Source organism: Phaethon aethereus, assembly GCF_964289735.1.
Source record: "Phaethon aethereus genome assembly, chromosome: 8".
Classification (NCBI taxonomy): Eukaryota; Metazoa; Chordata; class Aves; order Phaethontiformes; family Phaethontidae; genus Phaethon; species Phaethon aethereus.
Window position 1 is genome coordinate 27,630,559 of NC_138584.1, and position 24,884 is coordinate 27,655,442.

The following is a 24,884-nucleotide window of genomic DNA, read 5'->3' on the forward strand; positions in this document are numbered from 1 at the left end:
TTGTCACTTTTTCTGGGCAGCATCTGGGTTTTTTCTCCTTTTTCATATGTTTGTGAAGGATTCAGTTTAATCTTATGAAAGTAAGATTTTTTTAAAACATCATTCTTCAATTTATTTTTTCCTTTTGATGCTTTTGGAGAATTGGGTTGTCTTTTATTTGCGGTTTCAATCGGCTGCTGTTGCCTAGGACATTATGCCACGTAAGGCTTCTAAACTGCACAGAGTAGGTAGTTATTAACGCTGAATTGGCTTCTGGTATAGTCCATCTGGGCTCTGTATGAGAGAGCTTGCTGGCGGCTACTGATGCTAAGATACCCGCAACCTTTGGGATGTATGCGTGGTGGAGAGGGGCTCAGTGATATGAGATCACTTCTTTTAAGGGAAACTGTCATTAATGAGTCAAGAAACTGCTCATTTATGGTAAGGAGAGGGAGGGGGGGCTGGGAAACAACCCTGTGATTTCATTTTGATATTGGATTAGCTGTTTAAGACAAGTTTCTTTTTGTGGGGATGGAAGATTGCATTAAAAATATGCTTTGCTCAGGGGCTTGCTAGCTGATGCTGGACAGACTGTACTGAGAATCTGATGCTTTACAAATGTCACAACCGTGATGCGATGGTCAGTCCCTTACCCTGAAAGATAAATGGTATTACTGGAAACGTGAGAATAAGGTTGACTTTTTCAACAATAGGATTCTGCCTTTGTCTTTACAGAGGGAGGCCTCTGAGGACGTTTGAGCGTTTGTTTTAGTGTTCCTCGGAAAGACTGCGTGTGTAGGGTGCTTTTTGGGAAAGTGGTCAGTGTGCAGAATATCTGGATTTATAGATGGATAAGATAGTAAAATTTTTAGAGGAGCAGCATGCAAGTATTGTTTCAGAAAAATGGCTGAATCTCTTGATATGCATAACGAATTTATAGTAACAAAGTAGGGTGAAGTTGAAAAGACTTAAAAATAATTTCTGGATGCCTTCTTCGGTGTTATTAACCCCTGAAGAGACCTTAAGTAAAAATTTGCATTACAAATCTAACTTTAATATTCGATGTATATTTGCACAAGAATGTATGGTAAAATACTGGCTCTGTAGCATTTTGATGCCTGTGTGTTCAGTCTAATAGGTCACTTAAATATTTGAGTTAGGAAATCTTACCTTACGAGCTAGTTGAATCTTTACTAGTTTTTACCAAACTACGAATGTGCTCAGAAAGATGCTTAGTGAGAGAGATCCTCTGCAGCCTCTTACATTGTTCATATTTTAATTGAATTTGGTGCTCATTCCACAAATAGATTGTATGATGTCTTTTAAATGTGATTTTTCTCCTTGCTTGGTCTGTTTGTAGCTAGATTTTATAAGCTTACTGTATTTCATGTTTCACTGATGTGTTTAGCCTGTGTGTGTTTGAGTGTGTGTCTGGATTAAAGAAATTTAAAACGTACAGAATGTCGGTTCAGAGCTTAGCAGTTTGGAGGGCATATTTACACTTAAAAAACGCCCATAATTCTAGAAGTTTTATTTATCTAATTACATATTTTTGAAAATGGCTTTGGTGGTTTGTAGCTAGGTTTTCTTTCTCCAGGAAAAGAAGTGAGCTTATAAGTAAGCTAAGTGAGCTTGTAAGGTGGCCCATCCTAGTTTTCTGGTTTTAGCTCTTATGTTTAAAAACGCTTACACTGATACTGAATTTTAAAGAACATATTTGACTGTTGAAACGGATGCGTGAATGGTAAATTTAAATGATTCCTACATTTGTTAATAGACTAATGCTTGGTTGCTTTAGTTGAGATGAACATAAATTCAAGGTTAGTTGCAATTACAGGATGCCATGCCTTTTTACTTTGGCCAAAACATGCTTTAGGAAAATAACTCCAAGTGAGAGAAAGAAATGAATGCTTCCTAACTTGTGAGAATTTTTAATAAACTTGTTGTGGTCGGGTGAGAGTAAAATATTGCTGTTTGGAAGTAAAGTTTTGTTAGTTTATCAGTGGCAGCAAGCAGAGGATTAATGAGTGTGTTAAATTAAGCATGTTCCTCTCTAAGGCTGGGGGGAAAAAAATTATTTTAAATGCCCAAAGTCTGCCATCATTTTATTTCCTGTAGAGATGAAGAATAATGAAGTGATGTGGTAAAATGATTCTGAAATACTACTGTCGTTTGGGGGGAGTGCTCTGATAAATAGGTGTCCGCTGTCCCTTAGATAGCGTCAAGTGGCAGCAATATCAAATCCACATCTAAAAAATATGTATTTAAAAAAAAAACCTCACAGGAAGGAGAGAGGGGTTGGTTATTAAAATCAGTAGTACCTGAAAGTAAATGCGGCTTTAAATGCATGTCAAAGTGCTTTTGTTGTGCCTTTAAGCCTAGAGGCAGATCATTAAATATGCATTTCTCCGGAAAGCAACTGTCGAAAAAGATAAGGTAGTTAAAATACGCCGGACCTGGGAGCCGGGCGTGCAGGAGGTAAGAAGATGTAGGCACTGAAGCATGGCCGAGGTATGACATCGCTGCGGCCCTGGGCTCCTGCGCCGGTGGGGTGGGAAGAGGTAAAAAAAGGAGATGGAAAAAAAAGAAAAAAATACAGGGATGCATGTTGTTTCTTCAACCGGGCCTTAATTACTAGACACAAGCAGCAGTTCAGAAATCTGGTCTCTGTTGTTGTAGAGGTCACCAAATCATTAACATTGTCAATCTGGCAGCGGCTAATTTCAATAGCACCTGATGTCGCAACGCCTCCCCGCGCGGCGGCGGCCAATCAGCGCCCGCCCGCCGCTGACAGATGGTCCCATAAATGGATGTAAAGGGGAGACGCCGCCAGCCAGTTCCAGCAGGGCTCCGCGCCGCTCCGCCCGCCCGCCCGCCGCCGGGGCTGCCGCACGGCCGCCGCCGGACCCCATTTTTATTAAAAAAAAAAAAGAGGAAAAAATAATATTTATTATTATTATTAATTATTATCGCTGCACAAACGTCTAGCACTGTGCTGTGTGGATCTTTAAGAAATAATAATAAAAATAATTCCCTGAAACCTTAGCAAATCTGTAGAAGAGTTGAAGCCTTTCAAGACCCAATATTTGCCATTAAGAATGGTTATGGTAGGTATTAGTAGATTTAAAATCTGATTGTAGCGGGTTTATATAGAGGTAGATATAGAAGCTAACATACAGATTTTCCCCGGATCTGCATCATTCTCAGTCTTGTGTTTTCACATGAATTTAGTTTTCTGCTACCGATTTGTTTGTACATGATCTCTCCCTTCCCCCCCTTTCCCTTTCTCTCTCCCCCTCTCTCTCGCTCTCTCTCTTTCATATTTAATGTGTGCGTATCCTTTAATAAAGGATGTACTTTGTCATTTTAAGGTAATTGCGATTTCTCTCAGAATAAAGGAAAAAGCTCTTTTCTAATGCGAGGCTGGTATGTGGCTAACTGAAATGCAAAAGGAAGAAGAGGCTTTTTTTAAGTGGTGGAGGGGGGCGAGTTAATTTCCACATTGACATTTTGGAGATACAAATGCAGAGCAAAATCCTGGGGGGGGAGGTGTGTGGAAAAAAAAAGCCTCGAGATTGGTAATTTTCTTTTGGTGGACTGCGCAATAGGTATGGTAATTTTAAAAGAGGGTGATTTATATGAGCTTCAGTAAATGCTGCATATTGTATTTCAAAGAGTTTCCTGTCATGACCTCATAAAAAGAGGAGGAGGCTTGTATGTGTTGCAGTGCCTAGTATATGTCGATTTTGTTGCATCGTTGGGCAGCAGCGCTGTAAGAAGGAATGTCAGCTTTTACATAACGCTCTTTTTGCTTTTGACTCTGTGAGGGGCTGTAAGGGTCCATCTTTGTGATCACAGATGGAGTGGAATGGCTTGAAAATGGTAAGTGAACGGGGAGAGCCTGCTCGTGGGGTTTTGTCTCGCTTCTCGCGTGCCTCGCGCATTTCTTTTGTTTGGGGTGGCGGATTGTGAGTCATAAAATAAAATTAGAGCCTTGTTTGTTTTTTTGCGGGATATGTCTGCCTGTGTGTGTATATATCTATATATCTGTTCAACGTATCTAACTGTGATGGCACTTCACGGCGTTTGTATTGAACGTTGCATTTCAGTCGAGCGCGGATGGTCTCTGCTGACAGTCGCGGTGTCGTTGTACCGCGTGTGCCTGGCTGATCAGGCGGCCGGTGATGCCTTTTAATCTCCGTTTGTATTACACCAGCCTTAAATACAAACCTAATAATCGCCTCTAAAATCCAGGTATTGCGTTTCCTATGGAGCCGGTGCTGTAGAGGATGGATGGGTGGGTGGATGGAAGGGTGTGTTTTTTGTGTCGGGGTGGGGGCTGGGGGTTGGGGGGAGCCGCGTTGTTTTGTGCTTTTTTAAATGCCGGGAGAAGTCAAAGCCATTTATGTGAAAAATAGTATTTCTATTTTTAGACCATGTTCTCCTGGCAGAAGAGCCCCGACGTGCCCGTCTCGTCCCCTCTTTTGTGCGTTCCCTCCAGCCTGTGCAGGCTGGCGTGAGCAAGCGCCACGGCCGGGCACCTCGGGCTGCGCCGAGCGGGGCGACCCGGGGTGGGGGCTGGGACCGAACCCGCACAATACCCACCCCTCCCGGCAGCCCCACGGGATGCTGGGGGGTGTGGGGCTGTGGGTGCCTTCCCCCCCCCCCCTTTTCCCTTAATTTAACATTTTGCAGGCTTTTGCCGCGGATATTTATTGTAACCGGGGAAACAAAGCGACGGTCTTTTCCCATTCTTACAGGATTGTCTTTGTCTCGCTGCTTGTTTTGATGGGTGTAAAACAAATAAGATTAGACTGAGCAGCCGAACTGAAAGCGATAGCTGGGAGGAAAAGCCAATGAAAGGTTGCCGGGGAAACGAGCATAGGGGAAGCTGAGTGGGGGAGCAGGTGGCAATCATGTGGGAATACTGCAAACAGTGTAAAAAAAAAAAAAATCTAAAAAAAAAAACCAGAGGCTACCTCGATTATCTCTGCTGTTCTTTGTGGCAGTCACAACTTTAATTATTCTTTATAAATAGGTGTTAATTACATTTCTGGCTCAGGCTTACAGTGATTTCTAGAAATCTGGTTTTAAGCATCTGTTCTTTCTCCTCTGCAAAAAAGGGTTATCTTTCTTCTTTTTCCTTCCCCCTCCCTGCTGTGAAATTGTACGTGCAAAAAATTGCAAGGAATCCTGTGAGGCAGTATAAAAAAAAAATGTAAATTATATTGAATGAAGTTGACAGAGGTATAATAGTGAACTCCCACAGCTGATAGCTTCTGCAAATCATTTCTTAGAATTTTCCAGCAAATGTCCCTATGAGAACAGTAGGTAGAATGAATTTACCCTAAGCAGTGATTTTGTGTTAAGTGATATTGGTATTTTTACAAAATCAGATGGTTATATGGCAGAATAATCAGTTCAGGGGAGTTCACCATATCCTAGGGTTTATGTGCTGAGCAGAATTTACAAAAATAATAAGATTATTCTCCTCTTAGTCTCCAGCCCCACCTTTAGCTACAGTCTATTATTTATCTGCCGGAGCAATATCCACTTCCAATGCCAGGCTCCTTGTGGCAACTTTACTTTTTAAACCGCGTCTGAATATTTCGCTAATTGTGATGGTCTCTTATTGTAGTTGCAAACAATAATGGGAAATAGCAGAAGTGCATCTTTAAACAAGGCTAGTGGTGCTAGAAGTGTTAAAAGCATAGTAGACTAGTAAGTGATAGACGGTAGTATAAAAGATATAAAAATGTGGTTGCCCAGAAAATGCTCATCTATCACACATCAGGTGGCACAAGAGAAGCAAAGCAGGAATATAGAACACGCCTTTCTTTCTGTCTTCAAGATTTTCAGATATTTTTACTTTCTTCCATTCTCTAGTGCAGGGTTACTTTGAATGCAAATTCAAGCAGGAATGGTAGTGCTTAGTTTAAATACGAATAAAAAGAAATTAGATCCCCCTTTTAATTTGCTTTGTTTTAAGTATTGCTTCTGCTGCAATCCTTTCTGTGAAGAAGTAATTGAATGGCTCTCTGAAAACTGCACTGCTTTACAATGGGGGGGTAGTCTTGGGGGGGGGGTGCATGTGTAAAATTCTGTGTTTTGCAGGCTGTGCATGTGCAGAGAGATGTATTCTGACATGCATTGTAGTTGTACGTGAGAGTAAAATAATTTTTCTTCTGTCCAAGACAGAGATACTGTGTTCTAAATCTGTTAACTTAGTCACGACAATAAATAAGGGTGCCTTTTATTATACACAGCTGCATTGTTTGTTTTAAGAGTCATCAGCTGGTAGTTACGTTTTAATTTGCTGTTCAGTTTGGTGTTTCTAAAAAGATTTAAAAATAATATAATCCTTGTTTTATGGAGCACGTGTTCCTGCCCTGATCTTCCTCTTTTCTTTGTTTTAAGATTATATTAATGAATACAGCCTGCATGTATATAGTGACATTTTCTTCTTGCATATAAAAGATTGCATTGTAGATCCTCATATAGAAAAATAGTTATTAAGTTAGTGAAATTTAACTCGGACTGGATATGGATAATAAAGATTAAAATGTTAAAACCGCTTTCTATTCAGACAAAAAGGTGGAGAAAATGTAGTTGCCTTTAGACATGACAATTGGCAGGGGGGGAGCAACCACCACTGGCTTGGTGAACTAGCAGTCAGAAAGGATGAAATTTTACAATTGGACATTGATGCAAGGTGAATACCAGCCATCAGTTTAAAATCCTCTCCCCATGTAGTCTACTAACCAAGTTCCCATGTTCGATACAGGGATGCCTCTCCACTGACTGGCTTGGTTGCCTCGTTTGCTTTATTCCTCTTTAATTTTTACCTTTTTGAGTTCTCTCAAAGTGAGCCTGAGCTGTTGTGACAAAGGATGGTTACAGTGAGCTAGAAGGGGTATACTTAAAAATCCCATCTGAATGAGTTTGGAATAGTCTTCATCATCTTTATTTGGTCCTGTTAAATATTGTGACTTTATTGAAAGAAAATCCAGTTGCGTTAATCTTACACATATTTAATGTATTGGGTTTTTTAAATAGTATCTTCCAGGTTACAGTGGATTTTTTCCCCCAACCTTCCTACTTGGTATGCTGGGAGTGTACTAGTTAAATGCAGGTTATTTACTGTGTGTAATTGTCATACTGTTGGTACATAACCTAGAGCAACTCTACACCCCGAGGTTTTTCAAAAGAAATAAAGTATGTCTGTGTCCCATATTCTGGCAGGGAAATTTGTTGTTTTCTTTGGGAACTTGCACTTCAAAATCATTTCAGTGAACACCCCAGGCAAGAAATGGGCAGTGGCAGAGAATATTATAGTGAGAGGGAGAGATGCAGATAACTTGACAAATCCACTTGTCTGTTTTGGCAATCTGTGTCCACTAGACAACTCATTTACATGCCTGGACACATTAAAATGTACATTTGTTTGTCTGTGGGACAGCTGACTGGATACACTCTGATGCACTGGCAAATACTGCAATGCAGTATTTTTTTCAATGTCATTGGGGTTTTTGGGGAGAAGTGGGCGCAAACAGTCTTCTTGCAAGTGAGGCGATGTTAAAAAGCATGGTACCTCTGTAAAGGATAGGCTAGATTTTGCAAAATTTACTAATCTGGTGGAAAGTCACCCCTCCCCCATTGCACTCCTCTCCCTTTCTTGCTCTTTCTCTTTTTTTTTGTTGAGTAGGATGGAGGAAGAGATGGGTATGCATGTATTCTTATGTGTGTTCATGCATGTGTACCTTCCCTTCTCATTTGAATAGATGTTAAGGAAAATGCCGGGGTTTGTACGAGAAGGAAGGGGCATTCGGGTAATGTAACACTTTCCAGTTATTTCTGTAAACGTCCAGTTACCAGTGGTGTAGGACTTCCAAGTAACTTTAAAAGCAAGGCACACTTTTCATTTTTTAAATGATTTTGCAAAGAGGAGGGTAACAGTTCAACAAGTATAATACATTTAATACTAATAAAAATCAGTGTCTACCTGGGGACCTGTACCTTGCCTTAGCCTTTGCATTTGAGTAATGTTTAACGATTTGAGATAATGTAAAGTGACGATGTTGGAGAAACAGATATTTAAAGACTGCTTGCTCGCTTGCTTTTTCCCCTCAAATGATCAATCTTTACTTTCTGAAATACTGGAATATATTAGGTGCAGGGGGCTTTTGTAGGTCACTAGCTTTACAGCAAGAAGAAGAAAGGAGGGAGAAAAGGTCTCAATGTGTCAGAGGCAGTAATTGTCTAAAATTAGCCATCTAGAAAAGGCAGGAAAGGCTTGGAGGAAAGAGGGAGGCACAAATACGTGAAATGGCACTGTGCTAGTCGGGGAGATAATGAGTGATAAATTTGAACTGGTGCAGGGGTGTGATGCCCATTAATTTCTCAGAACCTTGACTTTGCAGGTTTGTTACTTTGTTGTTCACACCTTTAATTATAACCAGTTTTGAATGATAGCTTGGGGCACTGAAGATAAGACCTTTTGTTTGTTGTTTACTTATTTTAAGTATTTTGACAGTTCGCAGTAGCCTTGGAACATCAGTGTTAGAAACGAAATACTTTCACATGAGACTATAATAAGAATGCGGTTAATTCTTGCAACTACCTAATGTTTTCCTATTTGTAGCATTTACATTGCTTGCATAAATTCATTAAGGATTAGTTCCATAGAACCGGCGTTGGGTTTGTCTTTATTTTCTGTAATGATAATGCATGTTTCCCTAAGCGTTTTGGAGCTCCTGATGCATTATCACTTCTTTAGGGCCCAGAAAAGTAGGGAGGAAGCTAAGAATCTGTCTTACCTATTGTTCTACCATTGATTGTGTCTTACATGAGGACTTTCACCTCAATGAAAAAAATCTGTAAAAGTCAGGAAATGCTGTGAGCCGGTTAGGAATGCTTAATTAAATGGGACAAAATGGGAATATTAAGATAATTAATTAAAATAGCTAAACCTTTGTATGTCCTTTTGGGTTTAGTGGCACAGTAAAATACAAGCCTAGCTTTGACAATATTTGGAGTCACGATGTATATAAAATTCTGTAGTACGCCTGTGTTGCTAAGGCACACGCAGTTGCGTCAGCGATGTTGTTGTGATGGGAAATTTTATGTCCTTGAAATCTAAAAAAAAGATACTTTATTCTTTTAATACTGAATTATTTTTATTGCTATAAAAGCACTTACACACTATGGTTGATATTTTTCCCCAGTCTGGAGCCATGCGCCAGTATTTTTCATTATCGGGGTAGTAGCATGTTTGGCTTCTGAGCATCCTGAATTGTTGGAGGTAAAGGCGATATGATAATGTATGTTTGTTTCAAGACAGACACAAATGACTATGGGAGGTGGTTCTGTCATTTGCAGTGTTCAAGAAGGTTCCATGCGTAATGCGTCTCTGACCACGTAAGTGATTTTTTTTCGGTGTTGATAGAGGGCGGTGGTGCCACTGGAGCCTTTCCAGTAGCGTAAGTCCTTCAGATCCAGCCACTCCGCTGCGTACCTGGGTGTGTTTGCCGAGCCGTAGAAGTAAAACCAAACAGCTCCCTCTGGTTTTTGCTTCCTGAGGGACATTTGGTGAGAAGGTCCCATCTGACCCTCCGTATAGAGCCCAAAAGATTGCTGCTGGAGCAGGTAACTGCGCTGTGCTTGGGCCCTGTGTGTTGGCCTATAATTGCGTGCGTGCTCATTTGGAGTAGCTGGTTGTTTTTCTGAGCACTGGGAAGTATTAACTCCCAGGTTGAATGCTGTTGAAAAGCTTTTGTAGGGACATGGGCGATGAAGGAAGCTTTTTCCTTCTTATTTTTCCTCCCCTTATGAATCTTTCATTACTGCATACTGGAAAACTAGCAGAGACAGCAGTACTCACAATTTAGAATTTAAGGTAGATCTGACTCATCTTGTTATGTTTAATTGCCCAGCAAGGATGTGGAATTCCAGGAACCGACTCTGTCCCCTTATCTCCCCAGTCCAGATTAGTTTTTCAGAAGTCCACATTTCTCTACTGCTTTTAAAAGCAAAAGAGGTATTTGTGACTTTGAGAATTATTACTGCTAGACTAAACTTCCTCAGAAGGTTTTGCGTTGGGCAATTTTTGTTCAGTATGTGGACTAATTTAAACTCTTGATGTCTATTATGTGCTTAAGGTGTGGGGAAATCCACCTGTCTGTAGTAGTTTTGGTCTGAGAGCGTTGTAGTAAACCACATGGGCAAAATACTAACAAACATTTTTATGGAGCGGAATGCTAATCTGGGGAGGAGGCCATACCTTTTCTCAGTCCTTCTGAGATGACACATAGACTCCCATAGCTATCAGCAATTTGATGTTAGAGAATGTAAAACTTGCGACTCAACAGCATGGAACCTGTGTTTAAGTCACTACACTGTGCGTTCTGCATGTGGCATCAGAGATATTTGGGGATATGTAGAGATTTTATTTGATTGAAGGGTTTATAAATGTGACTGTTAATTGCTGTCCTTGTATTCATCTTCTCTTGCTGTCTGTCCTTGATCTTCAAACGATGGGCAGTGACTTTTTGCTTTACTATGAGCAGGAGCACTTGTGGGCAAAAGCTCATTCTGTTACTCCTGTAGAGCAGAACACAGTCATGACACCATAGAAGTAATAATGCCTGTAAACAAATGCTCCTTAAATAAAAATAGTTCTAATACCATTCCCTGTATATCTTTGTTCCAAATGAAGTTACTGGCAGTAGATGAGTAGGGGGAAGTTGATTTTTAGCAGAAAGCGTGAATGCTGGAAATTCTTCCTAATATGCCTGTGCCAGCTATACTGTGGCAATGTTGCTGTCGGTTCCCTTCCTGTGAGAGCAGCTGTTCAGGGAATTAATTTCTTTGCTTGATGCAGAGGGTCCTGAAAAATTAAATGTGCAACGGCGGTGGTGGCTGTAGCCATTTTTAGTGTGACCATTAATGTGAACTAACTCCATGATCCAGCACAGTAGCATGTTGTTCTTTAGACTAACTGGGCCAGGACAAAATTATCATTTTCTGTATTTTGTGTGCTCTGTGAGAGATTCCAGAGTGCACTTCAGAATCTGACATTGTGTTTGATAATTTATAGAGCATAGTTTATATTTAACTGTAGACACACTAATCCAGGAAAGAGTACTGTATTTTTAGAAGCCTTTTCTTATTGTCTGTGCTTGTCATTACCCAACTGCTGAAAGAAGTGTTCATAAATGTAGATGCTCATTGGGGTAGAAATTCTTGAGTTTAATTTCCGTCGTTAGTCTTCACTATATGCAAAAATGAGTGTTATTTGTGTGATGTTCTTCTGTGGTTATCAAGAAGCTTTGCAGCCGTATGTGGCCACTTGCAGGAGCCATGTTCTCCAGCATTTTGACACCAGGCTGGACCAGGACACCTAGGCTGAATGCCCCTGTGGTCAGGGGTGCTTAGGTGATGTATTAGGTTTAATAATGACACAATGTCACTTCTGTCATCTTATTCTTTTTTGAGGTGGAACACATGGAGTGGATCTAGCTTGCAGTTTGAAGTCTGCTTAGGACTACTGAGGTTTGTAAGGGAAAGCTAGTCAATAGAAAGGACAGTAACTTGGTTATTTTGACTTTTTAATACTCAAGTAACCTGTTCTTATGTGCTCAGGCTGTTAGGACACTTCTGCCTAGTAATCTCTGATAATGCTGCCACTTTTCTGGCGGCCTTGTGACATCTAAGCAAAATGTAACATGGGTTCTGAGTGGGGACAGCTGGGGTGGCCTGGGTCCCACCCTGTCCACAGGCCCCTGTATCTGAGCAGGGGCCGCGGTTGACAGCGCTTCTGTTGGGTGCGTTGGCAGAATTGTGTCTTAACCAGGAGTATGTTATCCATGAGGTCTGCTCTTTTTTTTTTTTTTTCCCCCCTAAGAGGAGCTTTGAAGAATTTTTACTTTTTTTGTTTTGGTTCGGTGTATGTTCATTTATTTGAATAAGAATTTGGTGAATTTGAATATGAATTCATGTGGAAATTTTAGGAGGCATCTGAGTAATTGGAATAAGGAGGGTGTTTGATTTGGCCTGTGGCATGTTTCCCTTTCTTAGTACAGAGATTAATAGAATTTATGTCCAGAATAAAACATTGGGATCTGTTAGCCTGACCTGTGACAGACACATGCGTATGTACTTGATATTTTGTCCTTCACTGATGAATAATCTATTATTAATCTAAGGTAATGGGTCTTTGAGCTTAGCATAGATACTTCTATGCATGAGATCGTTTGAATTAAGGATTGCTGAGATATTTATCCCAAACAGTACATTAAAACCTACTCTTGTTTAAGCTATTGTGTAGATACTTCTTTTGTGAAACCATCAGAGTAAACAGCTGCCTCTACATACAAGAAGGTAATTTCTGATCACTTCTCTGCCAGAAATTTCTCAAGTCTTCAATTTTTATTTGTTTATGACCTTTAAGATGGTGACATCCATATTGATTTGGAGTAATGCATTGTAACCTTCTCTACCATAGGTACATTACAGAAACAGGGATGGTTGTTTCATTAAAAGATTACTTCCATGAGCAGTATTAGTGTGGTATAGGGCTGCAGGCTTACGGATGAATTGTAAAAAAGCTGTAAACTTCTTTATTACTAATCCAGTTCAGTTCTAAGAGAAATAGGTTGTTGCTTTGCAGTAAGCCAACATTTCTAATGATGGAGACAGAAATTATGATGTTCAGCTAAGTCGTATTTTGGTGTCTATCTCTTAGACCTGCAAGCAGCAGTATCCATAGAGATGTTGGTGCCAGCAGTCAAGATGTACACATGTTGATTAGTGTTTCCTAATTGTGTTTACCAGTGTGTCTTCATTAAGGTCCTGTTGAGGACAGAGCCTTAAAATATCTTGGTTGTGGTCTGTATTTTGCTAAGCTGTCCATTCCTGCCTAACATAGCCTGTCTTTGCATGAAAAACATATAGGCAACATTTTCATAAGAAGAACTTACGGCTTAGCAGCTGAAATCCTATTGCAGTCAACATTGAATCTTAAATCACTTATGAGCTTCTGAAAATGGTAGCTTTTGTTTCTAGAACTACAGTAGAAATAACAGCGGTGGGGGGGTTGGATGTTCCTAGGCTTCATGGAGAGCCTGCTCTGTCCTTGCTTTGCTTTGCCTTCTGGTAAGTAGACGCTTTTAGGTTTCAGTATGGCTTGTAATACAGCTTTCGCTGTCTAAACTCTCGGGTTGCAAATGATCCTAGATTATTTTCTTAAAGGGAAAAACGTGAAATGGAATTGCGACAGGTCTACAGCAGCTGAAGACTTGCAGCTGTCTGATTCTTACATGAACATGTATGTACCCATGGGAATCTGTGCGTCAGTACAGTGCAACACACATTCCCAAGTCATTAATATAATTCAGTTATAGATTAGTAATATGTAACTCAGTAATATAGTCAGTGAACTTACAAGGAGCTAGTGATGAGTAAACAAAATTCTGAGCTAAAAATAAAATTGGGAAAGTAACCAAAATGTAAAAAGACTTTCTCATTGGCTTCATTTTAGTGTATTTTTAGGTTGTATGTCCTTTAGACTGAGGACCTGTCTTAGATGTTGGTCTCTACCATGCTCTCTTATTAATATTATTATCATTATTATTACCTAGTATCCAGGCTTTTGAGAAAGCCTCTTCAATCTTTCATGGTTTGCCTCATAATACTTTATTGTCAATGGTGTTTTGGTTTTTATCACCCTGCTAGCACAGATTTTAAGTATGATTTTTGTCACTGTCTCTTTTTCAAGAGGGACAAGGCAGTCACTGGGAGACCTGTTGCCTTTGTGGTATCGGCCTAATAATGCAGTCCATGGAGAAAGAGAATGTTTTCATCAAATTTTGGCTTGGAGTATCAATCAAAGATGTCATCTTATTGTTGAGATTTTTTTTTTCCCCTCGATCTCCTTTGACAATGCATATGAAGGCCAAAGAACACTTAAATCCAGATGAAAAGCTGAGAGGGAATAAGGAGCAATCCAGAATGATGAAATAAATTTTGAAATAAAGCCCTTGTAAAATTTTAGGTACAGAGTTGCCTGGTATGAATTTGGCAGAGGTACAGGGGTGATTGATGAGGAAATAGATGTTCCTTCTGAAGGCAGAGCCTGGCTGCATTGCCTTTGAGTTTCAGAACCATGTAGACCTTTTAGCGGAGGCAGCCAGTGATCCCCAGGGACATGGGTGGGCAAGAGCCGTTGTTGGCAGTGTCCTGGCACAGAAGTAGGATACCTCTCCGCCACCGGCCTTTGTGGTCTGTGGCGTGTGGGGCACAAGGGGTTGTTAAGGGGTTTTCACACGAACTAACTGTGTAATCCGTCTAATAGGCTGGTGACGCATCCCTTACCTCTCTGGGTGTCTTCTATGGTGGCTTTCTCCAAAGCTGTATTGCAGTGTGGTGGTTGTGCTGTGAAATCAAGGCTGTGTTCTCCCATATCTTCATATGTAAGTTATGTTTAATGGCAGAAACTATTTACAGGCAAGTTCTGGTGAAACCAGCCTAAAGAAAGGGCATGGCTGGCTTTCTAGAAGTCAGTTTGCCTTAGCAAAAAGGATGACGCTGATACAGGGGTAGTAGGAAACTTCTGTGACCATCACCCATTATATTAGCTTTCCCCACTTACTGCATTAGTGCTGTTGAGCACATTTGCTGTAGACTTTCATAAGATGTTTGGAAAACACTGAAGAACAGAGACAAACACCTCTGAGATTTCAAACAGGCATAGTTTCTCTGTAACCACCGCAAGAGGTGAAGAAGCTGGAAACAGCGCTTTGAAAATGAAGCCCAGTAGAAGTTCATAAAGCACCTCAAAACACTATGAGTTGAGGTAATACCTATGATAGAGCTATAACTATATTCTGCTTCTGAAAGAATATTTTTGTCCTTGCAAGTGTGCAGTGCAGCACTGCTGTCATGCTTCCCAGAGATCACTGTGCTTGGAATGCTTGTCCATGTATCTACTCCCCAGTCCTGTGTGTTTCATCTGGCCTTTGGGGAGTACCATATGTACACTAATTGTAGTTGTCCTCCTCTGATTTCTCATCCCCAGAGTACCTGTAGGAAGAGTAAGAGAGCATATGAAGTATGAGATGTGATGCCTTTTGTTCCTCTCGTGTTATTACTGGACATGTAGTTCTGAGAGTGGCTTCCTCAATTATTGATAACTGCGTAGTTACCGATGTTGAAATGGTTGTAACTTATTTTGGTGTCTTCATTTTTGCCATCCCATTCCCTTTTGTACTCGAAATCAAATACAAAACTGTAGAGCCCATACTTCCTGGGAACAGAAGACACATTTATCTGAAACATTTTAAAAAAAGGGCAATTTGGTGTATTGTATCGCTGTTTGGCTTTTTGAAAAAGTTTTTAGGAGTGGTGACCTGGTCACTGGGGGCCAGGTTTGAGGATATGGTGTTGTGTTACGGAGCTGTCACAGCTTACTGTGTGACTTCAGCCGTTTCCCTAGGTACTTTTCTCTGGTATGACTCCCTTCTGCAAAACTGGGAATAAAAATACCAGGTTTTGCCTTTCTGTTTTTTGTTGCTGTGTTGATACGGTGGCAATCCCTGCCCTTACTACCGATTTGAACAGCATCTAGCACAACTTGATGCTAGTATCAGTTATATCCTTCAGGCACTGCTGTGATAAGTAATACTGCCAATAAACTTTGCATTCATTTCACTGCAGACTGGGGACAGAATATTTTGTCTTAGCATATTCACGCAGAAGCTTATAATGGCCTAGATCAGGATAAATTTAGCTATTAAAGAAAATAATTTTCTCCTTTATTTGAACTGAAGCTTGCCTCTTAAAATGAATGCATTTGTTGTCTTCTCCATTTGTATCATTTGTGTACTCTGTACAATTATTGTGGCACCCATAAATGTGAACTTGCTGAATATGTTTAAATGCCATTTCAACCTGAGTGCAGTGCACTCTGAAACCAAGATTTTATAAGACTGTATCCCTGCTGTAAGAGCCAGAGACTGCTAGTTTTCTAAGCTGAGACCTTCAGCTATATCTATACTTAACATATTAAATATGACTTTTACTTACAGGAAAGTAAAGATGGAGCATGTAAAAGTGCATGTGAGTGGGGAGCATGTCAAAATAGGGAGGTTTAGATAATGATTTGTCCCTGGGATATTGGATTTGCCTCCAGGCAGATTTGCTCAACTTTCATTTTCCTCCTTTATTTCATGTTCATGATGTATTTATTAGGTAAATAATAGCGAGGTCTAGTTCTGCAGTACATAAGCTCTAATAAAAGTGTAGCTGACAGTGAAATCTGGCAGATGTGTTAGAGAAGAAAGTCTGTACTGGAGCTGCACACAGACCATCGCTTGCCTCTCCGAAGGTCACTTTAGAAAGAAGCCCACATAACATGTACATGAGGTTCCGGTGCACCTGCTTCTTGCTGTGGCTGGAGTTGTGGTTTTGAACCAATGAATACTTAAAATCACTACTACTTTTTTAACATTCCTGTGGGAAGATGACATGATCAGTCCTGCAAGATTTTACGATCCAGTGCCTCATTCTGCAAAAAATAAGATCTGCTTAATACCCCTGAAGTGAGTATCAGTGGCTGCATCCCAAAGTGGGGTGAGGGCATGCAGCTGCTGGTCCAGGGCTGAGGGACCTGGTCTTAGATGTGTTTGTGTGTGTTCCACTGCATACCCATGGACTGACGTTCTGGCTTTGGCATGGCTGTTCATGAACAGATCGGCAGACGGGAGAGCTATGGATGGATCAGTCAGGCAGCCTCTGTAAAATGGGCTTTTCTCACCTGCAGAAAAGTTCTTGTGGGACCGAGACTCTTGCCATGCTGACTTCCATTCAGAAGAGCAGATATGCTGGGAGTTAAAGCCTGTTTCTCATTATAGAAGGAAAACCTTTGTGGATCTACACTTATTTTCTCGGAGAGGTTTTGTTTGTTTTTCCTTTTGTCATCGTTGTTCAGGAGATGGCTATGGGACCTCTGCCATGGCACCATTTGTTTTCTCTTGTAAAAGCAAACAACTTGCAATGCTAATTAAAAAGCTTTTTTAGATAAAGTAAGAGCTTTGCATTATTTATCTAAATTCTTTTTTATGGGAGAATGTTCTGAGTTTGTTCATTAATGAACACTTAGAAATAATATAAAATTAGACCTCATGAAGAATTCATGAGGTGTAATTTACCATGATCATTTTTCATGGCATTTAGGTGCTGTGAACAGTTCATTATTCATAGATAACTTTTTTGACTTCCGAGTCCTCAAAATGAATGTCTGCATGAATTCTCCATAGTTTTTAGGATTTTTTTTTTTTTTTAGATTTTGATTTTGGGAAAAGATTGCTTGTACTATTTTTAAAAACACTTCTCTAGTGCCTCTAAATAACACTTCTTAATCTTATTTGTTACTTTTTTATACATACCAAATTAATTTGTTTATTGTGGATTATGGGCAGTGTAGTATATGTAATTCAGACAACAAGAATGGGTGCCAATTATTTGCTGAATACGAGCTCCTTTCAGCATACATATGTGACAGTCTTTCAGTTCAACATGCAGACCTTCTTTTAGACTGCTGAGAACAAATTTTATAAATATAGAGCATGTATATTTACATTTATCGAGCCATTGGCTATTGTTTATGCATGCAATACGGAGATAACACTGTCTTAATCAGTCTATGGGTAGTTTTCTAAATGATTCATCAACTATGCTTTGTGATGGTAGATGGATGTCACATTTACTGTAATAACTGAAGATTAATGTCAGTTACTCTAGCTTGTTTAAGCATTGTAATAGTTCTGTTTATACATACAGGTATTCCTCCCATTATTGTTGAAGCTAATATTTCAGCAGGAATAAACTGAAATTAATTGTAAAAAAAAAAAAAGACAAAAGTATTTCTCAAAATGTTATTTGTAATGTAGGAGTTGCTATAATGGGTATTTGTCGCTGATATTTTGTAGGAGGGGTTATACCAAGCCTTTTGGTAAGCATTGTTTTGCAAAACACTGGCAGAGCTTATGCTGTCTTCCTGAGCAGCGAAGCATTTCTTTCTGAAATCTGTCAGACTAAAATACCTCGTACTCTGTCGATACATCACCGTACTGAGAAAAGTAGTACACCAAGAAGTCCTGTTTTAAAGGAGCAGTCTGATTAAATACATGCAGAATTTGAAATACGGATTGCCTTCAATTTACAAAATTGCAGTCTTGAAATTGTCACAGGTCATATTTTTTCAGTGTTATAAAGATACAATATTCAAATTATTGGTGGCTAAATTACCAATGTCTATCAACAGTAACTGCAGCTTATTCTTCAGAGACACTTATTCTGTATATAGAACATGGTGTTGCAGTATTGGAAGTCTGGTGAGTTGTTGCCAAAAAAAAAAACCAAACACAGAACAAAATACCTCTTATTAGTAGCATGTGAATGTCATCACACATGACTTTTGCACTGTAATATTTCAAGACCAGTAGTAGCTGCCTAAACTGGGTCAGAGAAGATCTACAAAAGCATAGAGATGTTGCTAATTTTAGGTGGCGTGTATAGAGATGTAATACTAATCTTCAAGGGATAAGAATATGTTTTGTTTTTAAAAAATTAACGTTGGGATTAGGTCACTGCTGTATTTTCCACATTTATTTTGCCCATATCCAAATAAGCCCTTGATGAGTGAAAGACGTACTTACAGCCTCCTTTAATATTTTTTTATAATTGAATTGCAGCCCAATACTTTCTTGTGTTAAAGTTATTACCAGTAATTAAAACATAATGAAAGTTAACTGTGTGCCCAGGAAACTAGAGTATCTATTTCAAAAATGTTCATGTTGTGATACAGGTATTGAATTAAAAATCTAAATCTCAGTGTTGTGGGTAGAAAAAACAGCAAATGGCATGTTGAAGTGTATTCTTTAAATAATGTTACTCTTATGTAATGTGCTGACTGTGGGATCAACAACTACTTAATATTAAAAAGAGTCCGTGACAATAAATGTTCCAGTGCATGCACACTGAACTCGTAACAGTGGATTTGAGCTTCAGACATGTTGGGAAGAGGACAATGTTTGGGAAGGAGAGCTAGGACTTACCTTTTTGTTACCATGAATAATGTAAGTCTTTACTAATGTGAATCAGTATGTACATCTAAAATAAGTATTGTTCCTTTGTGCCCGTAAGAACTTCAAATGCAAGCTCTGGTACATAACTGCTTTATCACAGAAATTGCTCTGTAAATGGAGACTTAAAATTACGCAGTAAAAAAAATGCATGTGAAATGCTTTATCAGAAATATTTTAATAATTCTTCAGCATTTCTCTCTATCCACTATCTCTTTTTTATACAGCAAATCAATTTTCAGTAACCTACAACTTTGCAATAATTTGAAGGGCAAATAAGTGCCTTGATTTTACTTTCTACTATTGAAAAAATCAGGAAACCTAATTGGAGTTCAGTGACAGTAACTAGGAAGAAAACCTGGCACCTGGTGTGACATTAGTTTGTGCCAAGATATTTTGATGAAGTATTATGTGAGGAAATCTACTTGTTCAAGAACAGATTTTTACAGAGCAGCTTACTCTTAATGTTCTGAACCTGAGTTGAGTTCTGAATTGAAATCTGAGCAAGGATGCTCAAAATGTAACTAAAAAGAGTTTACAAAAGGCCTAAGTAGGACATGAGCCAGTTTGGAATTTTGTTTTCTTTCACAGATTTAAAAGATCCAGGGTTATTGTTTATCATAGGCAACTATAGATAGCTTTTGTGTCTGTTGCTAATAATAGATGATGTACCTTCCTCAGTGCATTGTGCTGAAGTCCTGCTTCTGCTGTAACTGAAACCAGCAGTGTGGTATCCCTGTCAGCTTTAGAAGGGCAGGATCGGTCCTGAAAACTGCAGTTTACCTTGTGGATTTTTTTTTTATGTTGGAAAGGATCCGGTCAGATGATCTAAATGCGCATGGAAAGTGGCTGTTAAGTGTCAGCTGCTTCATTCATCTACTCACTATGTCTTACTGCCAGAACTGAATTTTTTCCCCCTGATTTTAATCAAGCTGCTGCAGATAGAGCATCTATGAGCGCACTGTGCTCAGCTGAAGTGCGTTAGCCGTGGGGTCCATCACCCCGACCCTGCAGCGAAGCTTAGGGTTGGCGTCGGTGTTTGGTCACAGAGGTGCAGGGATCAAAGGATGATCTTCCAGCTGGGCTTCCGAGCTAAACAGATTGAAGAGCAGCTGAAGCATTTAGTGGTACGTGTGAGTAAATATGTGTATGAAATCGGATTGAAAAGGAAGTATGGCTAATCCTGGGTAAAAGGGAAAGTCGTGAAGGAGGAGCACATGGGGCTGGTAAAATTGGCAGGGGAGGTCTGGTTTGGACATGCCGAAGTCTTTGAAGAAGTTGCTGTCTTCATGGGGTTGATTTTTAAAATGCCTCTGCTTGGTGTTTTAAGGCCTTTTTGTGAAGCATAGTGTGGCAGGGCTTCTTTTTATTTAAAAATTGTTAAACCAAATAGCTATTCCTTGGCCTAACAATCAAAAATAATGATAATTCAAAACTTATTTCCAGTGACAAAAGAGAGAGCAGTTTCCTAAACGAGGCATTAAACAACACTGAGGCATTTTGACTAAAAAGTAAGTAGAACTGACCACAATGTAACCTATTTAGAGACTGAAGCACCCCGATGAAGTTGATTTTAGCACAGACACCCCTGTTTTAGTGTCCCCCATCCTCCTTGGATTACAGACCTAATTTGTCGCAACATATACCTCACTGGATTTAAAGTAAATTAAGTCTTGAGTAATTATAATAATTACAGGATCAAATGAACACAAGGTTCAGAGTGTGCAGTGTCTTATCTCTCAGTTCTCCCTGCATTTGTCCTGGTCCCAGGCAGTGGAGTCTCCTGCCCGGGGCAGCAGTTTGCATCAGTGACTCTGTCTTTGATCGAGGGAGCCTGAGCCCATCTGAGGGATGCTCTTTGATAGGAGGTACCGGTGGAGCTGCACCATCACAAACGTCATAGCAGACCGCAAAAGACACCATTTGCATTGCTTTAATTTATCCAGACTTGGGATGAAGATGACATCCTTCCCTTGTCAGCCCTGGCAACAGTGAAGACAGGCTGGAAGGATAGTGGAGTCAAATACCTGTATAGAAAAGGCTGGCAGTACCCAGGCTTTTCTGCTTCCTTTGCCTGAGCAGTTTTCAGTTGAAAACTTGTATTCTTCAGTCCTCAGCCTGCAGATAAACATGCAGCTTTACTCACGTGACCGGTGACACTGGTGACAATGGGGCTACTGTCCTGTATGCACTTTGCTAGGCTGGATTCTCGCTTGTCGCTTTTGGGAAAGGTCTACTTGGGTCTTTTCTGTGAAAATTGGAATTTTGCATTTCAAGGTAGAAGCACTTGTTAAAATTCCAGCCTGCACCTGATAAGCCTTTCTCTGATTAAACCTCTTTGATTCCAGTAAATATCTGAAGACCTTTATCTCTGAAGATTGCAAATCTAGGGCTTTATTATTTAAAGAGGTGTCAGTTCGTTAGTGAAAAATATAACTGGAGAATATAGGTCATCACTGGAACCAGTAAATGGTATGTCTTGGGATGCTGTGAGTTTATTAATTGAAGGCAATCCAAATGATGACACTTTGCAGATCGACTGTGCCTGGTTAATGTTGTTGTCATTGCACTGTGTGATACAGTTATTAAATAGGTAAAATATTTTACCTTTTTTATAGAGCCATACACTTACTTCATCTGATTTAATGGAACTATAATTTTAATTATGATTATTACCTTAAATTATAATTTATGTAGTTTAAATTTACATTTGTGAAAATGGCTGCGTGATGAAAGCAGAACTCAGCTTCGCATTAACAAAAAAAGGTTTTTTTAACTGCATCTTAGTATATGCTCACAGCCAAAGACGAGCATGACCTACTTTGCAACAATGAGAGGAATCAAGCCGGGTATTTTTGTTGAAGTATCTAAATGCGCCATGAATGCTACCTACTCATTCGTTTGTAAGTATCTTTAAAAATAGCTATTGTATCTATGAAACTTAAGGTTTTTTCCCCTTCTCATCTTATTTTGATGTAGATAATTAGCACCATGGAGCCTCAGGTGTCGAATGGCCCTACTTCCAATACAACCAATGGACCCTCCAGCAACAGTAGAAACTGCCCTTCCCCGATGCAGACGGGGGCTGCTACAGATGACAGTAAAACCAACCTCATAGTCAACTATTTACCCCAGAACATGACCCAGGAGGAGTTCAGGAGTCTCTTTGGGAGCATTGGTGAAATTGAATCCTGCAAGCTCGTGAGAGACAAAATTACAGGTAAGTGCTTTATATTGTTGACTCTTATATTCATCAGGGTCCATTTACACTTGGAGTCAGCAAAATCTTGGTGCTTATATTGCAAGTGCTTAGCTTGAGGAATACTGCATGGTAGACTTCTTCAGATGGTAAACCTTTAGTTGTCAATGATACAGACTGGATCTAGAACAACTGTAGGAGAAGCCCCTTGTCTTCCAGCCTCCATACAGATCTGAGAAAAAAAAACATGGCCAGTGTGCATGCATGTAACATGCTGTGCAGCTTCTTGGAGCCATGCTCAGATGATGGCATTACTTTCCTAATTATTCTGGGTTTTTTTTATTTAATGCTGATAAAGTTGTAGGAGGATAGTGTGAATGGCGTGAGCCAACTGGATGTTTTGAACTATTTCTTTTGAACCTCACCATACCTTCATCAAATTTTTGCCTGTTAACAACACTGTAAAGTCAAGATGGTTCTGCATGCCCATCACAGCTTATTTACCATGGCATTCTGGAACAGCAGTGGTCTGTAGTTGGGTGCCACTGCTCTGGATTTCATTTGGACATTTGTGGGTGTTGGTTAAAACTTAATTTTGCTCCCTGAAAACACTAATTTGCCATGATACTTTTTCACATGAAGCAGCATCTACTGGTAGGTGCCTTCAGAATGAGGAAAGCCTCCTATTGCAGATACTGCCTCAAAAAGGAGCGAGATGTTTGCACCATTGCTACAAGAGGTGTGGATGGGTGTAGATGCACCTAGCCTACTCTATTTTCTTGCTGCCACAGCCAGGAACTCACTGATGTGCAAGAAGACAGGGGCATGAACAATCAGCTTTTATAGCTTGCTTTATAGGTTAGTTTATAGGCTGCGTGTTTACTCGTACTGTAGGTGGGGAACAGCTGAAATGTCATTGCTGTTCAGTGTATCACCAGTGCTGTTATGTTTAGCACAGAGCAGCAGCCTTGGGAAGGAAAGGGTTCCAGAAAAGGAGCTGTCTCTTCTCTCGGATGCACTCCTGGCAGCTTGAGTGTGCGCTCTGTGGAAAGAGGCACCGTGTAAAGATGAGTAATTAAAATTCAAATCTTCATACCTACTTCCGTAACAGCCTGGCAGGTGTTGTACTACTGGCAGTATTAGGATGATCTGCTTAGTGCTTTTAAACATGCAATGCTTCTTTTTTATTTACTTCCTGACGTACAGCAAATGTTCAGGTTGAACACAAGGCACATAACAAATGGCAATGGCTGCAGGGCAGCTCGAGTCCTCAGAAGTGTAGTCCGGCAGAGCTTTCTTTAGCACGTTGACCATGATGTATCTATTTCAGTGTATCTTCTGATTGGGACACAGCTTCAGGGGTATTAAAGGAAGAAGATTGAAAAATTGAATTGACTTTTATTTATTCTTTACTTTTTTCTGCTTTAAGGAAAACAAATGACTTATAACCTCCCACTCCAGAAATTTCCATGCAAATTAACTGAAGTCCTCTTCTTTCATAAGCATAGCTGGCCCAGTATCCCACTGTGACGTACTACCCTTGATATCTACCAACAGACCACTTTAGCTCCAAATCGTTGTCTTTTTAGCCTGAAAATCTGATAAATTCAATTGCAGGTTACTTCAGTTACTTCAGACAGAAGTGAATACCTAACCCTCATCTGCAGGAGTCTAGTGTGCCTAGCTTGAACTTTGATCGTGGCAGGTCCTGTGTTTCATGATCTTTTCTGCTTCCCATATCCCTCAAATTCATGACGATGTCCCTGCAATATAATTTCAAGACTTTAGATGTTCAGTGTTGTTTTCATAGGGAATTGGCTGACTTTGGACAGAGCCATTATTTCATCAGCTAGGAACAGTATTCTTTTTGTTTCATTCTATCTCCAGGCTTTTGTCTCTGTATTTGAAGATGTGAGAAATTTGCTATATGATCTTCTGACATATTCTTGGGTAGTTTTTTGCCTATGCTTTTTCTTTCTGCACAAAGTGTGTAAATCTCTATGATGAGTAACATACTTTAAAGGGGGGAAAAAAAAATAATTACACAGATACTTCGAGGACATCACCCCTAAGTGATTGAGGACCCTACATAATTGTTTTAAGAAGTGATACAAAGTACAAAAGAACCAAACTTGCAAAAAGTCTTCCAAAGTCGCTGTGCCATTTTTGAAAACGGAATTTAATCTGCCAAAAATTTCAGGCCTGTTATCAAGACATTGTGCAACATTTACTAAATTTTAGGATGCATGTTCCTTCCTCACATTGAATTCAGAGTTAGTAAATCAAATTAAGTCCTCAGCCAGAAGCAGTCCATGTTTTTAAAGGTTTAGAGCATTCAGAGTAACAAAATGGAAATGCACTGAGCTCATATCCAGCTCATCTTTCCGAATTGTCATGTAAGTGTGTTCTTCATTAGGGTTCTTGGGAGGGAGCTATGCCAGTAGGCTGTTACAGGAGTGACTGGCTTTCCAGGGGTTCTCTGCTTTTCTTTTTTGACAGTGAAAGCTGTACAGCAGAAGAAACAGTAAATTCTTAAGCTATTCTTGCTGAACTGGTGAAGGCCTGAA

General features: G+C 39.8%; 1 protein-coding gene across 3 annotated transcripts in view; it reads left to right on the forward strand.

Annotated features, from left to right (window-relative positions):
• Positions 1 to 303: 303 nt before the first annotated feature.
• ELAVL4 (ELAV like RNA binding protein 4) overlaps positions 304 to 24,884 on the forward strand; it is a gene marked incomplete at its 5' end in the record, with an annotated part of 62,780 nt that continues 38,199 nt past the window's right edge. For 2 of the 3 annotated variants that reach the window (XM_082002862.1, XM_082002863.1), the window contains 2 exons: positions 304 to 420; positions 22,098 to 22,338. In XM_082002862.1, coding sequence (XP_081858988.1) covers positions 304 to 420; positions 22,098 to 22,338 — 358 coding nt within the window. Of the gene's footprint in view, positions 421 to 22,097; positions 22,339 to 24,884 lie in introns of those variants that run through there. The other variant, XM_082002864.1, reaches the window with a different exon arrangement.